The 22,993-nt window shown below is 44.7% G+C and overlaps 1 protein-coding gene across 1 annotated transcript in view; it reads right to left on the bottom strand.

Annotated features, from left to right (window-relative positions):
* Positions 1 to 3,130: 3,130 nt before the first annotated feature.
* Positions 3,131 to 22,993, bottom strand: part of LOC130381848 (NACHT, LRR and PYD domains-containing protein 3-like) — a 21,915-nt gene continuing 2,052 nt past the window's right edge. The window contains exons 3-10 of the mRNA XM_056589663.1: positions 15,007 to 15,107; positions 12,024 to 13,944; positions 9,806 to 9,979; positions 8,602 to 8,775; positions 6,457 to 6,630; positions 4,359 to 4,532; positions 4,136 to 4,182; positions 3,131 to 3,695 (exon numbers count right to left, since the gene is read on the bottom strand). Of these exons, the coding sequence (XP_056445638.1) occupies positions 3,145 to 3,695; positions 4,136 to 4,182; positions 4,359 to 4,532; positions 6,457 to 6,630; positions 8,602 to 8,775; positions 9,806 to 9,979; positions 12,024 to 13,944; positions 15,007 to 15,107 (3,316 nt within the window). The 3' untranslated portion in view covers positions 3,131 to 3,144. The remainder of the gene's footprint in view (positions 3,696 to 4,135; positions 4,183 to 4,358; positions 4,533 to 6,456; positions 6,631 to 8,601; positions 8,776 to 9,805; positions 9,980 to 12,023; positions 13,945 to 15,006; positions 15,108 to 22,993) is intronic.

Genomic DNA, 22,993 nt, shown 5'->3' with positions numbered 1-22,993 from the left:
CCACTCAACATCACAGCTGGTACGGTCCAGTGGGCTAGCTAAAGCCACTCAACATCACAGTTGGTACGGTCCAGTGGGCTAGCTAAAGCCAATCCACATCACAGCTGCTGGTACAAATTGAATGTATGTACAAATTAGTGTGTGCATTGTGCTTAAATGGAAAAGTTGGATTGATCTCACCCAACACCCCCCAGCATGGGGAGCAGATAGCTACTGGGGGGGGGGGTCATGTTGCATACACAGGCAACCATGACGTCATCCTCTGTGTTCTCATCGTCGTCAGAGCCCAACGCCCCTTCAATGTGTTTCTGACCATGTTGTCTCCAGAGGAGGTCCGGCTTACGGAGCCTGTAGCCACGCAAGATACGTCCGTCTTAATGTTTGATGACTATTATGCACAATGGAATTGTCGTGGAAAGTGAAGGCTTGAGGTTCTTTAACGTTTTGGGGGGATTTTTTCTCTGTGGAGTAAAGCATCCATTAAAAAGGGGAAAACACACCATCACTGTCAAGTCGTTCCTCAGGATGTGGTTCACACAGATGTAGGAATGTGTGTGTGTGTGTGTGTGTGTGTGTGTGTGTGTGTGTGTGTGTGTGTGTGTGTGTGTGTGTGTGTGTGTGTGTGTGTGTGTGTGTGTGTGTGTGTGTCTGTTGTTTTGCGTGTGTGTGTGTGTGTGTGTTTTTGTGTGTGCTAGAGAGATACTTTTCGGTTCATCTTGCAGACACATTAACTGTGGGGCACAACTAAACCAAAGTGAGGAAATAGTTACAAAAGTGGTTCCCTAGCAGTATAACATCTATAAACAGACGTGTTCTTAGTATAAGGACTAGTATTAGTATCCCCCCAACTGTAATGTTAATGACACTGTTATGAAAGTTCAAAGAATGATTTGGATGCTTCCTTACTGCCCCCTAGGGTCATGTGTCGTCCACTACAGCTCGAAAAAACACAAGATTATTTTTTGATGACGAACCTCCGAAACACAAAAAAACGAGTGAAAGACAAATTGTTCTTCTTAAAAAGGAGAAAGGAAAGAAAGGTTACCATCAGGAAATGTAATACATTGTCAGGGATCTTAATTTAGCTGCAGTATGACCACCGACCAGCAGGGGGAGTAGATGGACTCGGAGTCCTCCATGATGTCATGGAGGTGGACACACACACACACACACACACACACACACACACACACACACACAAACACCCACACACGTGTGTGTGTGTGTGTGTGTGTGTGTGTGTGTGTGTGTGTGTGTGTGTGTGTGTGTGTGTGTGTGTGTGTGTGTGTGTGTGTGTGTGTGTGTGTGTGTGTGTGTGTGTGTGTGTGTGTGTGTTAGAGATGCGCGGATGGGCTATTATTTCATCCGTAACCGCATCACAAACGCATCATCCATCCGTATTCCGTCTTGACCAATTTTTAAAACCGCACTCCCCCGCCATCTGCCGGTTGTATTTAGTCTAGTAATACTATTTAGGCTAATGCCTATTGCACTTTATTTTTTGCCACTGCACAACAAATCCACCGCACAACATGCATGTTCACATTTTTTATTGTACATAACAACCCCAAAACTTGCCTGCTTGGCTTGAAAATCATTTTTTTCAGACAATTTTTCCTACCTTCTTTCCTAGCTGTGGATGTTATTGAACTAGAAGTTGAACTTGTTCTGAACATCTCACGCCGTCATTGCCGAACGTCACTTCTGAGTCAAATCTCTCCATAATCCCTTTTAAATTCTTTATTCCACAAGTGGTAGGCTACAATGACGGGCTGTTTTAAAATATAACTAATATCTATACAGAATAACCCAGGCGGCCTCATCTATGAGATGTTTGCTTGGTGGCATAAGGAAGGCGCTGCAACGAGGCGCGACATGGGAGGGATCGTCACTTAATAGAAACTTTTTTTTTCCTTTCGGGAGTGTGTGTGTGTGTGTGTGTGTGTGTGTGTGTGTGTGTGTGTGTGTGTGTGTGTGTGTGTGTGTGTGTGTGTGTGTGTGTGTGTGTGTGTGTGTGTGTGTGTGTGTGTGTGTGTGTGTGTGTGTGTATATTTAAAGGTCCAATGACATGAAAATCTCACTTCATGAGGTTTTCAAACATAAATATGCCTGCCTATGGTCCCCCAAGGCTAAAACTTGCGTTTGGTGTAAAACGAGCTCTAGCTGTTCTGCTCGCCTTTGAAAAAATGGAGGCTCAAGCGCGCTGATTTGGAATGTCTTTATTTATTTCGTCATAAAGCTTCTAAGCTCCTCCCCTTGCTCTGCCTGGCCCGCCCAGAGACGTTGGCCCGCCAATGAGGCACGGCCGTGCGAGCGCCACATGTGTGTGTGTGTGTGTGTGTGTGTGTGTGTGTGTGTGTGTGTGTGTGAATACACACACTGTAACGCAAGTGTTTCTTGTCAGTTCTTTGACGTCTCTTGTATTTCCACAACATCTGAGCCATGGTTGAGAAGGAATTGGGGGAAAGGAACTTTGGCTTTGACTCACTGAAGTAGGCCTACATGAACTGCGAAATGCCGCCGGTTGCCGCGAGGCACCATCGCCCGGCAGCGGGCAGCCGGCAGCGTGCAGTCCAGTCGACTTCAGGTTGACGTGAAAGTGGAAGAACCAGAGACGTCGCAGAACCCGACAAAGTCGTTTGTGATTTATAATATCGTCTGGAGGCGCACACAGCTTTTGGCCGTGATAATATGTATTATATGATATAGATATCTATGTATTATTTGATATTATTTAGATATAGAGCTCCAGGACTTTGCCCGTTGAGTCTGAACAGGAGAGCAGTGAGTGAGACCAATTGGTAATTGGACGTGGCGTTCTGAAGGCCAGTGGTCTCCAGGTGAACCAAGTGGGCTCAATGAGGAGATTTGTGCTTCGAGTTTTACAAAAATGGAACCCCCCTCCTCAGCCCCCCCCCCAGCCCCTCATGTGTGTGTTGAGAGAGATACACTGAGGCCCCGCCGACCCCCGAGGACCCCCCCCCCTCAGCACCCTTGGTGTGTGTGTGTGTGTTCACCCTCCTCCTATCCCAATCCCAGGGAGGAGCCGCGTATTAACCCCCCCCCCCCCCCCACCGAACCTCACCCTCACCCCCCCCTCAGCCCCCTCACGCACCCTTCATGTGTCTGTGTGTGTGTGTTTGTCTACAACCGACACAGAGACGCTGAGGACCCCCCCCTCCATACCCAGACCCCAGGGAGGAGGTCCTCCTGGGTGAAGGAGGACCAGACGGTGTCGATGAGTGTCAGTGTGTCTGAGGACCCTCCTCCACCTGGGGACACTCTGTAGAAGGACAGAGAGCCAGCAGGCCGGTCCAGATACACTCCTACTCTGGTGGAGCCAGCGGGGCGGAGAGGGAGGGCTGTCTCTATACCGTTGTACCGGGCAGAGTAACCATCATAAGAACAATCAAGACACCAGGACTTGTTCAGTTCAAGCCCACTGTCACCACCCCCTCCGCTCCTTTTTATTCCTCTGTATATCACTCCTATATAAACCCATTCTTCCCACTCTACCTCCCAGTAACAGCGGCCAGTCAGAGCCTCTCTACCCAACACCTGGGGCCAGTGGTGAAATCTCTCTGGGTGATCCGGATACGACTGGTCCTCTCCAACCCCCGTCACCTTCCTGTTGTCCTCAGACAAAGAGAGGTGTCTGTGGGCCGTGTTGGGGTCCAGTGTGAGGTCACAGGCATCTGAGGGAGAACCAGACATGATGAGCTGCTGAACCGCTCTTCATCATCACTGGTACTGTTCTCCTGAACATGACATGTGAGGGGGGAAGGGGGCATGTGATGTTATTGTTACATTCATTTTCATTATAGTCCAGGACCATGACCTGAACCAGAACCAGGAGGGGGGCCCGGACCCGGACCGGGACCCTCAGCACCCCCTCCCCCAAAACGCCCCCCCCCCCACCCCTCAGGCCCCCCTCTCAGCCACCCCCCCCCCCCCCCCCCCCCCCCGAGCCCAGATGTTAGCTTCATGATGATTCGACAGTATTAATATACGTAAGATACATGATGTCAGCCATCATCTTCATTCCCAGTAGGATGTGACCTCACTTCCTGCTGTGTGGATGGACTTTCCATCTCAATAGTGAGTGTGTGATGTGATGAATCAAACAGACACTTACACTTCTTAAGAGCTGGTTTCAGCCTCCACACTCCACCGTGCTCCACACTGGGGGGGACACAAAGTGAGAGCAGCATGTTGAAACATTCACCTTCATCATCTGCCGTCTCATAACGTTCTACACAACATGAGTGACAGCGGCCTCTTCAAACCACTTCATCTAGCAGCAGCATGAATCCTTGTAGGAGACTTTGTCCCTGTGTGGTGAGCTGTCCTCTCCATACCTGAGAGTGTCCAGTCTCCAGCGTGGATCCTCCAGTCCAGCAGAGAGCAGCGCAGCTCCAGAGTCTCCTGGGTGATTGTAGCTCAGGTCCAGCTCTCTCAGATGGGAGGGGTTGGAGCTCAGAGCTGAGGCCAGAGAAGCACAGCCCTCCTGTGTGACCAGGCAGCCAGACAAGCTACACACACACACACACACACACACACACACACACACACACACACACACACACACACACACACACACACACACACACACACGCACACACAAACACACACACACACACACACACACACACACACGCGCGCGCATGCGTGCGTGAAATCCTGTGTTTTTCCAGTCTGCCAACCAGTTTGTGAACGTCCTGCTCCAAACACAAGTGGCGTTGCCTTGGTGACGGTCCTTTTATGAAGCACTTCCTGGTCCAGTGAAGGGACACCGACGATGAGGTGTGTGTGGATGTGTGGACTCCTTCTGGCCAGCGGTTGAAGATGGCCAAGAGAAAGCTTCTCAGCCATAATACGTTAGGTTTTCTAAACCACTCCACATTTGGATTGGGACCATTTGCCACAGCGCCACCCGTGGAAGAAGGCCTTCCCAGAAACAAGCGGGTATTCAACGGCCACATAATATATCAGCATTGTAGCGCCCCAAGCCCTAGTCTCTATTCCGCTGTGGAGCGAGGTCCACTCAACCACAGGACTTTGACTTCTTTATATTTCACTTGATTAAAGTATCACCTTTACCTAGAACTCGGTTAGATTGTACTACCGATCTAGCAGGGAAAACACTAACACAATCAAAAGTATTATTATCAGGGGTGCAAACTGGTGATGGCCCAAAAAGGTAGTAACAACATTTTAATTTCAGAAAACAAATGAAAGATCACAGGCACAGGCCTTCCTGTGATTCATGCTCCGTTCTAACGGTTTAAGTGACTCATTGAAGCAGTCAGTGATGTTCAGACCTGCTGTATGAAGCAGTGCTCAAAACAACAACTTAATCTATTAGAATTTAAAATGTATTCATGTGAAACTTAAAATACATTTAAGATAAGTAACATACAATACCTTGCAGTAATATTTGCAAACCCCCTTTGACAAATAATGTTAATTTTCTAATGGCAGCACTCTGGCCATCATCATCGGTACAAGAGACAGTTTACTAAATAAACGACTGGCCGATAGACTACTTACACGGTGAGAGTAGTTGTCCTATTTCCATGTGTGGATGGACTCAGGAATCAGCAATAGTTCACTCAGAATGCATAATAATGTTGTGGTCTCACCCTATAGTCTGTGGGCCAGGACTGATGCAAAGACAATCCTGGCCAAGCAGCACAAGTTAAGTGACAATGTCCCAACATTACTGGCCCATTTATGGGAGCACTAAACATGCAAGAGTATTCTTAATGTTACTGGTTATAACACAGGGTGCTTTAAGACATTAAGAGTATCCCCACTTCTCCTAGAACCACTACACCACTGCTTACAGCTGTTGAAATACAGCTGGACTTAACTATCAATTAACAAGTATTAATCCTTGGCTTTCCTTATTTATTAGTTCATAATGAATAGAGCTTTAATGAGTTTGTCTCTTCACTGGGTACACAATATAACAATGTTATTCTGTGTCCTATTCATATTTGTGAGTAAAGAATTAGCTATTTAAATAATGAGTACTGGATATAGTCATCTTTCAAACACGTTTTGTTTGACAATTGCAAGTTTCAAATTATTCTTTCCAGAGACCCTCCAAAATGTTTCTTTTGAGGCTTTCAGGGGGTCTGAGGTGTCCAGCTAGGGGTAAGACTCTCCAAGACCCCCTGTACTTCACCCCGCTCTAAACTATCATTGTCTCCTATAGAGGGGACAGTGGGGGGGCAATAGCATTATATTTTGAGTTAATTTTATATTTATAATTGAAAGGTTGCAGGCATATGGATGTATTAGAATATCCACCTAAACAACAAGGTGTTACATCTCCAATGATACAAAGTCATGGATGTGGTCATCACAGGTACTGAGTTATAAGCTGGGTTTATAACTGTCCTCTGATGTAGAACTTGTGATGTAACTGTTTGACCATTGAGTAAAACTGACCTGAGAGTTTCCAGTGTACAGTGTGGACTCCCCAGTCCAGCAGAGAGCAGCTTCACTCCTGAATCCTGTAGATCGTTGGTACTCAGGTCCAGCTCTCTCAGACTAGAGGAGTTTGAGCTAAGAACTGAGTCCAGAGCTTCACAGCATGTCTCTGACAGATGACAGCCAGTCAGCCTTCACACAAACAATAAACACAACATGTTAGGAACTGTGATTATTATTATTTTTTTAAAATATGTCACAAGACATGTTTTATTAGTTTAACTAAATGTCAATACAGTAGATCTTTAAATTATTGCATACTCAGAGGTCAGATAACTATAGATTTAAGATAACCTTTAGTTAAAAGAAGAATCCGTTATTTAACTTTACTAAACAACTCTGAAGTGCACCTTTCTAGTCACGTTTCCATCTAAAAGGTGAAGCAAATCATTAGAATGTTCGCAAAAAAGAAATTTGAATTAGGTGCATTTCCATCAAGTGGTTGGAGCGGAACTACACACATTCCAGGACTTCTCGTATCCTTTTGATAACATGCTCTCTCTTAGGTATATGGTGGAATTTAGTTGTTGTTTTCCATCTAAAAAAGCTGTAATGTTTTTTTCTTCGATGGGAGCAAGGAAAACTTTTACCTCTCCATCGGTCTACACGTATCTATTATTCACGTTGCCCATCTGTTCCATGGAAGTATTTAAAGGATACAGTGTACATATTGATCATTTGAAATTCCTCCCCGCCTTTATACCACAGATACTCTAGGGTCTATAGCATATAACCACGTTTTCTGATTACAGTTTAATGCATTTTTCACAATTTACCAGCTCTCCTTTTGAAGGCTGAACAGACAATTTGACTGAAACTACTTAGAAGGTGTCTATATGTCAGGGATTAATGGACACCCTGCAGCCAATCAGAATCGAGTATTCCCCCAGACCATGGTATAATTAAAGGAGATAGAAACACTTAACAATAGATATTGACGCTACAAGTTGATTTTGACGGGGTTGCTATGCCCGGTCGTTATGTGGAAATCGTTGTCAGTCCCGTGTCTTCAATGTTCGCTACGTCACAGGTGTTTCGAAAAGTGTTTCCATCTCCCATTTTGCGCATTTACTCTCTTTCGCATACATCAAAAACCACCTCAAGCGAGCAGAATTCTTTTTGAGAATTAAGAGGATTTTTATGCGAATTTTGGTGTTTCCATCACCGTTTACTGATTCGATACTTCAACATTTTCATAAAAGCAGGGGGATGGAAACGCAGCTGTGTCTGACTACATGGTTCTGAGTAGAATAGGAATGTAATAAAACATACACCTTATACCATCATTAACAAACTGAATCCAACGTACACCTTTTACTCTCATGGCAACACAAATAGAGTGAGATGGAGGTCTTGTGTTTGCTAAGATGAGTGGTAATGGCGCTGCGATGCACACAGACTTCCAAGGTTTAGTTCAGTGCTGAGTTAAAGCGTGGCTGTATTGCTGCGCCGGTGTGATCGCTCTATTGGGAAACACGACCCACTTAAGTTCTCATGAAGACACTCTGCTTTGATCAGAAACTAAAACACTGGTTTGTACTTTGTGCAAAGTTTCAATGGAATGTCACAGCAGCACTAGCGCTATTCAAGAGCATGTGAAGAAATGCACTATTCTGGATGACCCAGAGAAGAAGATAAATCCTTATTGGAGTATATTATCCAATCAGCAGCTGGTTATTATTAGTAGGTATTTGATTGAAGAGGAGGAGGAGGAGGAGGAGGAGGAGGAGGAGGAGGAGGAGGAGATGGTTGGTGAGGAAAGAGATGTCGAGGCGCTGGCGTTAAAAACAGAAAAAGACCCCCTATTTAATCAAAACATTAACAACTGATGAAAGGTGAGTGAATCTTTTCACATGAATGGACACAGATGGATGGTACGTGACCAAGGAAAATTCTCACGTCTAATATAGGGCTGCTATGACATTTGTTAGGGTGCCACCAAATTAAAAAGTAATTGGCACAAGTAGAAAATGTGTCTTGAGCCCTGAGAGGACATATTCTACGTATTTATTTAGGCTTGTTAACTTTCTGGAGGTAAATCTGTTCAATGTCCTCTGATGTAGAACTTGTTGTGTAACTGTTTGACCATTGAGTAAAACCGACCTTAGAGTTTCCAGTGTACAGTGTGGACTCCCCAGTCCAGCAGAGAGCAGCTTCACTCCTGAATCCTGCAGATCATTGTTACTCAGGTCCAGCTCTCTCAGTCTAGAGTTGTTGGAGCTGAGAGCTGAGGACAGAGCTTCACAGCATGTCTCTGACAGATGACAGTCATTAAGCCTGCATACAAACAAAATACACTAAATCTTAGGAACTGTGATTATTTTTTTATTTGAAATTTGTCATAAGGCATGTTTTATTAGTTTAACTAAATGTCAACACAGGAGATCTTTAAAATATGACTTACTATGAGGTCAGATAACTAAAGTTTTTAAATAACTCCTGAAAATGTCTGTAAAAATAAGAAGGATCCATTATTTAACTTTAGTAAACAACTCTAAAGTCCACCTTACTCTCTGACTACATGGTTCTGAGTAGAATAGGAATCTAATAAAACATACACCTTATACCATCATTAACAAACTTAATCAAACGTACGCCTTTTACTCTCATAGCAACACAAATAGAGGGAGATGGAGGTCTTGTATTTGCTAAGATGAGTGGTAATAGCGCTTCGATGCACGCAGACTGCCAAGGTTTAGTTCAGTGCTGAGTTAAAGCGCGGCTGTATTGCTGCGCCGGTGTGATCGCTCTATTAGGAAACACGACCCACTTAAGTTCCCATGAAGACTAAAACACTGGTTTGTACTTTGTACAAAGTTTCAATGGAATGTCACAGCAGCACTAGCGCTATTCAAGAGCATGTGAAGAAATGCACTATTCTGGATGACCCAGAGAAGAAGATAAATCCTTATTGGAGTATATTATCCAATCAGCAGCTGGATATTATTAGTAGGTATTTGATTGAGGAGGAGGAGGATGAAGAGTTGGATGGTGAGGAAAGATGTCGAGGCGCTGGCGGAAAAAGCAGAAAAAGACCCCCTATTTAATCAAAACATTAACAACTTTTTAAAGATGAGTGAATCTGTTTACATGAATGGACACAGATGGAGGTTACGTGACCAAGGACATTCTCAGGTCTCATAAAGGGGGTGCGACCACATTTGTTAGGGTGCCACAAAATAGAAAAAGTAATTGGCACCAGTAGAAAATGTATTGAGCCTGAGAGGACATATTCTACTTATGTAGACCCGTAAACTTCCTCTGATGTGGAACTTGTGGAACTGTGTGACCGTTGAGTGAAACTGACCTGAGAGTTTCCAGTCTACAGTGTGGACTCCCCAGTCCAGCAGAGAGCAGCTTCACTCCTGAATCCTGCAGATCATTGTTACTCAGATCCAGCTCTCTCAGACTAGAGGAGTTGGAGCTGAGAACTGAGGCCAGAGCTTTACAGCTACTCTTTGACAGATGACAGCCATTAAGCCTGCATACAAACAAAATACACTACATGTTAGGAACTGTGCTTAATGTTTTATTTGTAATTTGGTATTAGATATGCATTATTTATTTATTTTGACTAAATGTCTGTACAGCAGATCTTCAAAATATGACTTATTTAGAGGTCAAATAAATAAAACTCCTGAAATTGTCCAAAAATGCCAAGTTCTAAGAAGATTCTGATATTAAATTTTACTAAAAAAGGAAAGTGTTTTAAGTTTAACTAATGTTTTAAACATTGGATATCGTAGTATTAATTTTTTTGTGTTGTGTGTAATATAATACGTTATCACTGAACGTACAAAGGAGTTTTCAATGTTATTATAACTTTGATTTTCTAGTTTTATGTATATTATCTTGTGTGTATTGTTACGTACAGATACGATTTGTATTTTATGATATCTTTTATATTGTATTTTTCTGAATATTATGATGCAATTATTTTTGATACATTTTATGAGACAACCTACAGATGTTTTGTTAGTTATAACTGTTGTGGTGGCCCAGCCGCTGAGCAGTGCCCCACATGGCCACGGGGTGGCCACAAAGGCAGGCAAAGGCAGCCAAGGGGTGTGGTTCTGGATGGGAGGTACTACTCAGCTTACCCTGCACAGGTGCGCTGAGTTAGCCCTGCAATCAGAGGGCCCTTTTTAACTCCACCAGAACAGGCTGAAGACAGACTGGCTGGAGGAGCGTGTGGAGACCAGAGACACGTTAGGCCAGTCTCGTGGTAAGAGGCCTGTGGCCAACCCTCTTGATCACTCCAAAACTAACCAAGGAAGTTACGTTCAAGTGGACCGAAGAGCTGTTGTGTCGGTGTGTGTGTATTGTGTCGTGCTGGATCCCGACCTGCAGATCAAGAGGAACCCCAACGACTCGAAGAGGAACCCCAACAACTCGAAGAGGAACCCCAAGTCGAGCTGGGGCGAAGAGGTCAGTGGCAGGGACCATAGACCCCACTAACCTTGGACTATCTTTCTCTCTCTCTCTCTGGCCCCACCCCAGGAAGAGCCAGAAAGGGCACCCTGACGACAGCCGCCAACCCGGTGAAGATTTGAGTTGCCTTTTGCCCCCTCCCTTTTCCCCTGCACCTTTTTATAAATAAATGACTTAAGTTGATTTCACCGCAACCCCCGCTTCCGCCTGTTCTGTTCTGATTGGTGATCCCACTGTTGTACCTCAGAGACCAGGCACCCACACTGTGCATTCACACCAAGCGCGAAGGGGCGACATGATTCAATACAAAGTCAAAGTCATAGCGACCGTCGATGCATAGCGGCAGCCAGGAGGGACTACTTTTTTGTATTCTTTAATAAAACGTCTACTTTGACTTTCTTGGTTTCTTTTTAAATGTAGTGTGTCTATGACTTTCGTTTCACCATAACAGTAACCGTTGTATAAAAGCAATAGATCACTTCAGTCAGTGGTATGTGCTCATTATACCACTGTGAAGGGGGTCACCGGCCCTCCGCTGCGCGTCGGGGCCGGACAACGCCCCTTAACAGTGGTATAATGAGCACATACCACAGCCTGGCGTGATCTATTGCTTAAGTATATCATATAATATAATTGTATATATAATATCATGCCCAAAAGCTCTGTGCGCCTCCAGATCGCCGTAGCACAGGGAGCTCTCGTAGGGATTGGGCTTCACAAGACCAGTAACCGGCGTTGCTATGGTTACTGGTCTTGTGTATTCCAATGGTTTATCTATCTAATAAATCGCTGTCTAATCAGTACTTCATTCACTGCCTTTTCCGTGGTCAGTACAATATTATGAATAGACTGCGTTGGGTTCTCCGACGTCCCTCCCTCTTCCACAACAGGTTAAGACATGCAATGGTGGTAATCAATGGTGGTAAAAAAACAAAACTTGCACAGAGACAGATTATGATTTGTCCCGCGACAAAACTTGGGCGACCATGCGACAAATGTCTTTGGTGTGAACGTAGCATAACAACTTACATATTCTAGTATTATGTATAGAGTGTTATTTGTATTGTAATAATACATTTTATTAGTGAACTTACAGATACGTTTTGGAGGCTTTGATCACTGGCAGCAGCCTCAGAAGACCCTTCTCTGAAGCTGAGTATTTCTTCAGGTCAAACATGTCCAGCTCCTCTTCTGATGACAGTAAGATGAAGACCAGAGCTGACCACTGAGCAGGAGAGACATGTGTTTTGAAGAGACTTCCTGATGTCAGGGACTGTTGGATCTCCTCCACTAGAGAATGGTCGTTCAGCTCATTCAGACAGTGGAACAGATTGATGCTTCTCTCTGGAGAGAGATTATCATCTAACTTCTCCTTGATGTAAGACACTGTTTTTGTATTGGTCAGTGAGCTAGTTCCTGTCTGTCCCAGCAGACCTCGCAGGACATTCTGATTGTTTTCCAGAGAAAGGCCCAGGAGGAAGCGGAGGAACAAGTCCAGGTGTCCGTTCTCACTCTGTAAGGCCTTGTCCACTGCACTCTTGTAGAGGACAAAATTAACTTTCCTGGAGGTTGGTTGTTCTTCTGAGAGCAGATGGACCCAAGTGTTGGAGATGAGTTCATCTTCATCGGAGCTGAGTTCATCGTCAGCGTAGCTGAATCCATACACAGAGAAGATGCGGTCATCTTGAAGGTCATCTTGACACACAGGGTTCTTTTTTTCTTTGAGCAGATTGACCCCAGTGTTGATAAAGGACCAGAAGACATAAAGGGCAGCCAGAAACTCCTGGATGCTCAGATGGACAAAGCAGAACACCTTGTCCTGGTAAAGCCCACACTCCTCTTTAAAGATCTGGGTGAACACTCCTGAGTACACTGAGGCTGCTCTGATATCGATGTCACACTCTGCAAGGTCTGCCTCGTAGAAGATCAGGTGGCCTTTCTCCAGCTGGTTAAAAGCCAGTTTTCCCAGAGAAACAATGATCTCCCTGCTCTCTGAACTCCAGTCTGTATCTGTTTCAGCTCTCCCATGGTACTTCCTGTCCCCCTGTATGGACTGAACCCTCAAGAAGTAGCTGTACATCTGAGTCACGGTCTTGGGCATCTCTTCTCCTATCTGGGATGTTTTGAAGCAGTCCTCCAGAACTGTAGCAGTGATCCAACAGAAGAGTGGGATGTGACACATGATGTGGAGGCTTCGTGATTTCTTGACGTGGGAGATGATTGTGCTGGCCAGCGTCTCATCTCTGAATCTCTTCCTGAAATACTCCTCCTTCTGTGGGTCGGTGAACCCTCTCACCTCTGTCACCATGTCAACACACTCAGCAGGGATCTGATTGGCTGCCGCAGGGCGTGTGGTTATCCAGATGCGAGCGGAGGGGAGCAGGTCGCCCCTGATGAGGTTTGTCAGCAGCACGTCCACCGAGGTGGACTTTGTGACATCAGTCCAGATCTGGTTTCTCTTGAAGTCCAGAGGAAGTCGACACTCATCCAGACCATCCAAGATTAAGACAACTTGGAACCGGTGGAATCTGCAGATTCCTGCTTCTTTGGTCTCAATAAAGAAGTGATGAAGAAGTTCCATCAAGCTAAACTCTTTCCCTTTCAGTAAATTCAACTCTCTGAAAGTGAGGAGAAATGTGAAGTGTATGTCGTGGTTGGTTTTGCCTTCAGCCCAGTCCAGAGTGAACTTGTGTGTTAAGATGGTTTTACCAATGCCGGCCACTCCAGTTGTCATTATTGTCCTGATTGCTTGATCTTTTCCATGTAAGGGTTTAAAAATGTCCTCACATCTTATTGGTGTATCCTCCATGGCTGGTTTCCTGGAAGATGTTTCAATCAATCTGACCTCATGTTCCTTGTTGACCTCTCCACTGCCTCTCTCTGTGATGAAAATCTCTGAGTAGAAGTCATTCAGATCTGTTCGCTGTCCTGCTTTAGCGATTCCCTCAAACACACACCTGAACTTCTTTGTCAAACGAGACTTGATTTTATGTTGGCACTCGAAAGCATCAGATCCTAAATGAGAAAACCACAGAATAATAAGTTAGTGGAAGGTGACATCAGTTAAACCAGGTCAATATTTCCTGTTAAATTATCAACTTCTTGATATTTAGGTAAGGACTGCTTGTTGCAGATTCAAAAGGTTCAGGAACATTATTTCTACAGCTGTATGATTGGTCTAATGATAGTAATAATGATGGTCAATCAGTCTAAATTGACTTGTTATGCTGATATAACAAGATATGTTGCATCTATTCCTCTGAGTTTTTCTGCTGTTGATCTGCAGTATAATGTTTAACATTCTTTAACCTGATAGACCCACAATAACATACATATTTGGATCATACCATTTAACCTGATAAACCCACAATAACCCTACATATTTGGATCATACCATTTAACCTGATAGACCCACAATAACCCTACATATCTGGATCAAACCATTTAACCCCCAAGAGTAAAGATGTCTCCACATTGAAGTAGTAATTCAAAGTAATTAAAGGGGACCTATTATGCTTTTTCGACTTTTATGACCTATAAACGTTGTTATAATGATTGATAGTCATGTTTAACCATACTAAAGTGTCAAATAATGACGTACATGCATTTCGACGTATTCCCTGCTGACAGTCTGGGGTGGCTGTGCAGAGCGCTAAACACTCGGGACAACGTTTGCGATTCACTTGTTCACATTTCCGGGAAACCATCTACGTAGAGGCACTCCTGCCGCGCCCCCATATGCCCGGTCAAATCTGCCCGCGCGCGCACTTCAAGGAAGGTAACCAATCACAACGGAGTTGGGTTGGCAGGAGGGGGGCAAGGGGCGGAGAAGGACGAAACCGAGCGTTGACAGAAAATGCTGAAAGCGCCCAGATGAGAGGAAGAGTTTCCCGAAAATCTACATCATTTTTTGTGCATGGTTAAACATGACTATCAATCATTATAACAACGTTTATAGGTCATAAAGGTCGAAAAAGCATAATAGGTCCCCTTTAAGTCAGAAAAGAGCAAATAACAGTCGCATACTGCTCCTCAAAAATAATAGTCTCCTCTGTCTTCAAAGTAAGAGTCTCTTACCGCCCCCCAGTGTGTCGGCCAGTTCCTCCTGGTTCATCTCCAGCTCTGTTTGATGCTGCTGTACAGACTGAGCACTGGTGACCTTTGACTTCTCCTGTTGTCTGTGGAGAACACACACACACACACACACACACACACACACACACACACACACACACACACACACACACACACACTATGTAAATATCGAGTGTGCGTGAACCTCTCTGTGCGAGAAGGAGAAGATTTCACAACTTGCGACGTGTGTTTGGACAATTCACAAAATATTGACTCGTTCTTCCGACCTGCGGCTAGTGTGCCAGTGCCAGAGTCCTGCACGGGTCTTATTTTGCCCGAACCCGCCCGTACCCGCAACACTTAAAACCCCATCCGACCAGTGTTCCGACAGTAGCGCGAATTACACCGTGTCCGACACAGCTGTCTACATTATTTTTCACCTGTTTCATCCATATTGTGCGGGCCACCCGTCGGGTACCCGCGGGTACTTAATGTGCCATAAAGGGCTTTTCACACGGGAGGCGTTTGTCTCGCCTGCTGCATTCTCAATGGAGAGGCGAGCGGGCAGAGAGGAGGCCCAGCGTCCTGTCAAGCGGCACAACAAGCGGGGGCACTCCCGTGAAACTGCCGCTTCCGTGCTCGTCGAACGCACGCGCGCACACGTGGAAACAGTTGGTATAGATGAGTGTGACGGTATGTTGTGTCTTCCATTTGTTTCTAGGACTGGGGAGCAGAGACCTACTTAATTGGTCATTGGGAGTGATTGGCGTGCACCTGGGCCCGGGTGCCAACGCCCTATAAGAGTCTGCTTCCCCAGTCCTTCCCGGGCTGTTCTTTTCAGCTCCATAGCCATGCACACCTTTCAACACTTATGTTGAAACAACACACACACCTATAATCCACTCATGCATACACACTCCACACTACGGACTTACTGACTTCCACATCCCATACTTTTATTATAATTTGAGCACTTGGATTGGTTTGGTTTGATTAAATACTTATTTTGGTAAACTGTTGTCTCCCGTCTTTTTGTTGTGTAGCCTGGCGCCCCTAGGCCAGGTGCATAACAAAATGGGGGCTCGTCCAATAATTTGTTTGTACAGTGAGTTTGGAGCGCCAATTTAGTCTTCCTCCTGTATTGGATTTGTGAATGGAGTGACGTTAGTTGGGAATCTTTCCGGGAGGTTCCGTCGTTCCATTGTTTGGTCAACAGTCCGGTGAGTAGACAAAGCAATGTTACAGGCTTGTTATTCAGACTTTGGGGAGATGCAGTTAATTGTTATGAGTTGAATTAATCTGTTTAAATTTGAGTTAATTTGATTAGGTTTGGTTATTTCAGTACAGTACGGTAGCTGTTTGGTTCATTTTGTGCGGTTGGAGAGTTGTTTATTTCTGGTAGTTGTGCAGCTAAGTAAACGTAATTTGGGACGTCAAAAGTTGCCTGGCTGGTTTATTTGTTTGATACGAGTGTCCCTGGTAGGTGCGCTTAGCTGCCTGGGTAAAATAGCTCGTTGGTTTAGGCCGGGGGGTGGCTAGGTGCGTCAGGTGCGGCAGTAGCGAGAAGTTCGTACTGAATATCTCGACTCGGGGGCACGGCTAAGGGGGGCATGCGGGTCGCCAGTTATTGGTTGCCTTTCCTCCCCTTTGGTATGAGCTAGGCCTTTGCGGTGGCCTTCAGTGCGTAGAAATCCTCCGCAACCGGCACACGAAGAGCTGGGGTTTATATAGGCTAGGGGGACACTTGTATTGTATTTTGTTTGTTTGTTTTTGTTTGGTTTGCCAGCTAGGAGGCTCTTAAAGCGCACAATACCCAGGATGGTGACAGTGGATGACGTTGTTCAGTCTCCCTCGGTGGAGCTCTTAAATCAATGCACCAAAGACCAATTGCTGAACATTGCAGATCGTTTTGGATTGAAAATTGAAGCTATTGGTAGAAGGTTAAAGGAGACATTGTTGGAAGTCTTGAAAAGAGAGCTAGGTGGTATAGCGGTTTCAACTGAGGAACGGGATAAGAAAGAGGAGTCTCTTGCTCCCGCAGTAAGTGCCGCAACGGCGGTGCCTTCACCAGCAGCTATGTCACGGTTGACGTTCGACCAACAAAAAGAATTAATCATTTTGCAAGCTAAAGTACAAACTGATCGGGACCACCAACAAAAAGAATTAATCATTTTGCAAGCGAAATTACAAACTGATCAGGAACAACTTAGGCTAGATAGTGAGTATGCTATTGAAAAAATGAAACAGCAGACAGAACAGGCTAAGTTGCAGGTAGAGCAAAATAGATTGGACTTGATAGGGGATGGTAAGATTTCAGCGGCTGCACAAGTGTTTTCAGAACCTGCAGAACGGTCTGCAGGGGGGTTTGACATTAGTGGCAATCTACGTCTGGTGCCCAAGTTTTCCGAACGTGATCCTGAGGCATTCTTTGCCATGTTTGAGAGGGTGGCAGATGTACGTACATGGCCTGACTCGGCGCGCACATTGATGCTGCAGTGCGTCTTAACAGGCAGGGCGCAAGAGGTTTTTTCGGCTATGAATGCGGCTGACAGTCAAGAGTATGCCCGTGTTAAGGCGGTGGTACTGAAGTCATACGAGCTCGTTCCTGAGGCGTATAGGCAGCGGTTTCGATTTTGGAAGAAACATGACAGACAAAGTCATTTGGAATTTGCACGTGATTTGACGACAAGCTTTAACCGCTGGTGTAACGCCTCGGAGGTGGAAGATTTCGAAGGCTTACAAGATTTGATGATTTTGGAGCAGTTCAAAGATTCTGTTCCAGCTCGTGTGGCAACATATATCAGTGAGCAGAAAGCACGCAACGCAGCAGATGCGGCGGCGCTCGCAGATGACTTTGTCTTAACGCACCGTGGAGAGTTTAGAGCGGGCGGTGGCAATTATGTTGCTGCCAGTGAGTCGCATGGCCGATTTAATAAACCTCTGCCTGTCGATTCCAGAGCTAACGCCAACAACAGTAGGGATGTGCGTGACTCGGAGAAGGTTTGCCATCACTGTAACAAATGGGGGCACTGGAAAAAAGATTGCTTCTTGTTAAATTCCCCTAAGGCAGGTCATTGGGAACCAAAAGGGGTTGCTACGGCAGCTCCAGTTCGTCCGGTGTCCACTTGTGTTACACCTACTTTCGGTTCAAATGAGGATACATCGGTTGTAGCTCTGAATTCTTACCGTCCATTTATCATGCAGGGGACTGTGTCTTTGGTGCAGGGTGGGGAAGAAGTACCGGTAACTATTTTGAGGGACACTGGGGCTTTTGATTCATTCATTCAAGCTGGTGTTCTCCCTTTGACTAATGTTTCTGACACTGGTGATAAGGTTCCTATCCGGGGCATAGACATGAATATTTTGTTGGTTCCCTTGCATAATGTTGTCCTAAAATGTGAACTGTTCCAGGGAGAAGCAAAGCTCGCTGTGCGCCCAGCACTGCCTATTCCGGGTGTGACGCTGATCCTGGGCAACGACCTGGGGGGTGCTAAGGTCTGGGCTGGGGTCCCGCCGCCGCCGGCAGTGGTGACCTCTGTTCCCTTGGTAATGGAGGAAGCTGATGAATGTGAACATGACTTCCCAGAGGTTTTTACAGAGTGTGCGGTGACCCGTGCAATGGCTAAGTTAAAAGAGAAATCTCATTTAAATGATTCAATTAAGACAAAAGTATCTGAAAGGTTTTCGATACCTCTTTCTGATTTTCCATTGTCCATAACCCGTTCAGATCTGGTTGCGGAACAGCAGGCTGATGCCTATCTGAAGGAGATATTTCCATTGGTACGGCCAGAGGAGGAGCTGTTTGACAGTGCTTGTGGGTATTTTCTGCAGGACTCATTGTTGGTGAGAAAATGGCTGTCACATAAAGGAAGGTTTGTGGGTGAACCAGTGTTCCAAATTGTATTGCCAGAGAAACTTCGCCAGTCAGTGTTAAAAGTAGCGCATAATGAATCTGGACATGCTGGTGTGAGAAAAACTTACGATAGACTACTTAGGCATTTCTTTTGGCCTCGTATGAAGAGAGATGTGTCGGCATTCATCAAAACTTGTCATACATGCCAGTTAACTGACAAGCCTAATCAAAAGTTGAAACCAGCACCATTGTATCCCATTCCGGCCATTAGCCAGCCGTTTGAACATTTGATAATAGACTGTGTAGGTCCTCTACCTCCTTCAAAATCTGGAGCGGTGTATTTGTTAACAGTAATGTGCCAGGCAACTCGCTATCCGGCTGCGTATCCTCTGCGTACTATTACCACTAGGTCAGTTGTGCGTGCCCTTTCTCAATTTATTTCTATTTTTGGGATTCCTAAGGTCATCCAATCTGATAAGGGATCCAATTTCTGTTCTCATATGTTTTCCCAGGTTCTGAAGCAGTTGCGTGTGCACCACAATCAAAGCTCTGCATACCATGCACAGAGTCAGGGGGCTTTGGAACGATTTCACCAAACGCTAAAGGCTATCTTGCGCGCCTACTGCACAGAGCTGGGAAAAGATTGGGAAGAGGGTCTGCCTTGGCTGATGCTTGCGGCTAGAGAGGTAACACAGGAGAGCACAGGGTTCAGTCCAAATGAGTTGGTTTTTGCTCATACAGTAAGAGGTCCTTTGGCTGCACTGTCGGGCGATTGGATAGAGGCACAGCCTCCAAAGAATTTGATTGATTATGTTAATGGTTTTCCGCCATTGGCTTTATACAGCTGGGTTGTTGGCTAAGGAAAAGTTAGCATCAGTTCAGGATAAAATGAAACGGTTGTATGACACTAAAACAGAGCTCCGGGTGTTTAGCCCTGGAGACCAGGTGTTGGTTTTACTTCCTATTGTTACTTAACCCTTTCAGGCAAAATTCTCAGGTCCACATACTGTAGTAAAGCAGATCTCCGAGCAAAATTACATTATCTCAACACCTAAACGTAGGAAACCAACCCAACTTTGCCATGTGAACTTGCTTAAACCTTATTATTCATGCACTTCGGAGACGCCTGTGTTGTGTGTGCAGCCAGAGGTTGGCTTGGCTCATGCAGTTTGCATGGCAGTTCCGGTCTTGTCTCCCAGTCAGGAGGTAGAAGAAGATGGGTTGGGTACACCAGATCCAGCGTTGGTGCATGGTCGTGTTAAAAATTCAGAGGCGCCTGCATGCCTCGATACACTGTTGTCTCATTTACCTGCAACAGGCCGGAGGGAACTGGCGGCATTAATCCAGGAGTTTCCATGCTTATTTGGTGATACACCGAGTTGTACTCATTTGATCGAACATGACATTGACATTGGTGATGCGAAACCAATAAAACAGAGGTTTTACAGGGTAAATGCAGATAAACGTAATTATTTGGAAGCCGAGGTTGATTACATGTTAAAAAATGGCATTGCAGAGCCATGCGCATCCAGTTGGGCTTCACCTTGTATTTTGGTTCCCAAGCCAGACGGTACGTTTCGTTTTTGTTCTGATTTTCGTAAAGTGAATAATGTCACTAAACCCGACTCTTTTCACAATAAAATGTGAATCTGAATTCGAAACCACACATTGTAATTTCTGCATCTATAATCAAACTATTCATTAGTAATACAGTGAAAAGAAAATGAGAAAATCACATTGGCACAGGATACAGCAAAGACAGTGATTGGTCTTCTCACAAAATCCTTTCTGGAATCACTCCCGGTTTGGCTTTGCGTCTTATTTACTTCGTACATTGTATACTTTGCACATTAAGGACTAATAAAACACAAAACAAGATTAGAAACATAACATAACATTTCTAGCATAACAGCTGGGCCGTCCATAATAAAGTGTTCCTAGTGCTTCACTGAGCTGAAGATGAACATTTCAAACTAGAACATTAAGCAAAATAAATCATTTCCAAATAAAGGGCTTGTGCTGGTAATTCACCCCTAAAACAACATTGTGCTCCCACACTGTATTTCATCATATATTTATAAGGGATTTTGCAGCAATTTAATATGCTAATTTGACGCGTTATCAAATCACCGGAAGAAAAATGTCTTCAAGTTCTGAATGGGGGCGGGTCACAATGAAAGGGGCCGAGATGATTGACAGTACAGATGATAGCGCTCTTTGGTTGACAGCGGTAGAGGGAGAGAGAGAGGAGATGGAAGACGGGTCTTCCATATATGTTTTTAAAGGTTTAAAACAAATAGGGTACAGATTAATAAAGGCCTGCATGAGACTCATGGGGTCCTACCAACAAAAGTAGAAAAATATAAACCCGGTATGCAATGTCATGTACAAGAGGGTGATATTTTACCAGCTTTGTTAAGCCTCCTCTAGACTAGAATCAAAACAGCATCCTACTTCCAGAATGAACACATTTCTATTGTTCTCATCAATGATCGTAACATAAGGCCTGGTGGCATTTAAATTAGAGAACACAGACGTTTCTGCAATGCACCTGGAAAACATTTGTCGTCTAAAAACTAGGGCTGTCAAGCGATTAAAAAAATTCATCGAATTAATTACAGGCTCTGCGATTAATTAATTAATTAATCGCAAACTTACATTTTTCCGAGAAAGTATTTCAAAATAATTTAATTTGTGTAAATTATGGCAGATGAGTGATTCGATGAATAATAGACATAATAGACTTTAAAGTTCAATGTCTCTTTTATATAAAACATGTCTTTCATTAACATCCGGTGCATTTTAAGATCAAATTAATAACATTTCCATCTCACTCAAGATTCGACATCTCAGGCCCCGTCCACACTAACCCGGGTAAATGTGAAAACGATCTCCGTCCACACTATAGTTTTTGTAAAGTTTTGCATCAACGTTCCACGCTGAAATTATTTTGATAAACAGTTGTTGTCATGGTTACGTAACTCCGCCACGCCTCTCTGTTTAGATTACAGGTGTGCGATCAACTGATATTTACGGTTGATCAGCTTGTTAATCATTTTCGACTCGGTCTTGTCCAGAAACGCCGCTCCAAGTATGGTTTGATCTGCCGTCTTTCGGGTTTTTTACCATCACTGAAGAACATCAAGTACGGCGCTCGCCTCCGGCGTTGGAGCAACGAATATGTTTGATCCAATATGTCGAGTTGTATCTGAAGATAAATTAGTACATTGTACTGAGAGATCCTCATTTGCATTTCACCTGCCATTTTTTGGATCATCGTCTCGGTCTTGAGCGCAAGCTTGTGGCAGCGTCATGGCACAGTGTCATGGCAACCGAACGTCATCGTTTCTGAAATCCTCCGTTTACCCTATCCACACAACAACGCAAACCCAGCGTGTTCACATTCATCCACCTCAGCGAAAGTTTTCGAAAAGCATAGTTTTCAGTGTCGGAATTCTCAGTTTTAGTGTGGACGGAAAGGCTAAACAGATAAATATTTATGCGTTTGTAGATTCACCCAGGTTAGTGTGGACAGGGCCATTGCATCTCAGTCGAGTGTGGCTTGACGAGGCTGGCTGCTAGTGCCAGCTTCAGGGGCTGTGGCAGCTCGTACCTGCGAGCTTGCTACCAAATGTTTTGCGTTGAGGTGATATTTAAGGGTTGATGAACTCCGTTGATAGGAAAATTCCTTACTACAGAGATTGCAGATAACGGTGTTCCTATCTATAGTTCCGTCCGGGAGTTGTTTAAACTTGAATTTTCCGTTCACAGGGCCGAGCAGCGTCTTCTCGTCTGCCTCCATTTATGAGAGGCAGACGACTGCGTTACCGGAGAAAGAAGGCGCATTTCTTTGCTTCATTTCACGTGTCACAAACACTGGGACAAATGTAGTTGATTTCTGTGATTAACTGAGAAAACAGGGAATGGAAGGCCGGGACCCTATAATGTTCAGCTAACTGTTAATTATAATTGTTATGAGAGTAGCGTATGTGTGTGTGAGTGGATGAGCGAGGAGAGCGAGCGATAGCGTGTGTCAGTCTAGTGAAGTAATGAACGAATCTGGTTGTGTCTGTGCAAACGTGTAGCCTACTGTAAAGTTAGTGAAACTAAGAATAAAGTACCCAGCCTGTCAAGAAT

Source organism: Gadus chalcogrammus, chromosome 4 (genome assembly GCF_026213295.1).
Source record: "Gadus chalcogrammus isolate NIFS_2021 chromosome 4, NIFS_Gcha_1.0, whole genome shotgun sequence".
Taxonomy (NCBI): domain Eukaryota; kingdom Metazoa; phylum Chordata; class Actinopteri; order Gadiformes; family Gadidae; genus Gadus; species Gadus chalcogrammus.
The sequence above is the reverse complement of the archived record's forward strand: the minus strand, read 5'-3'. Positions and strand labels throughout refer to the sequence as shown.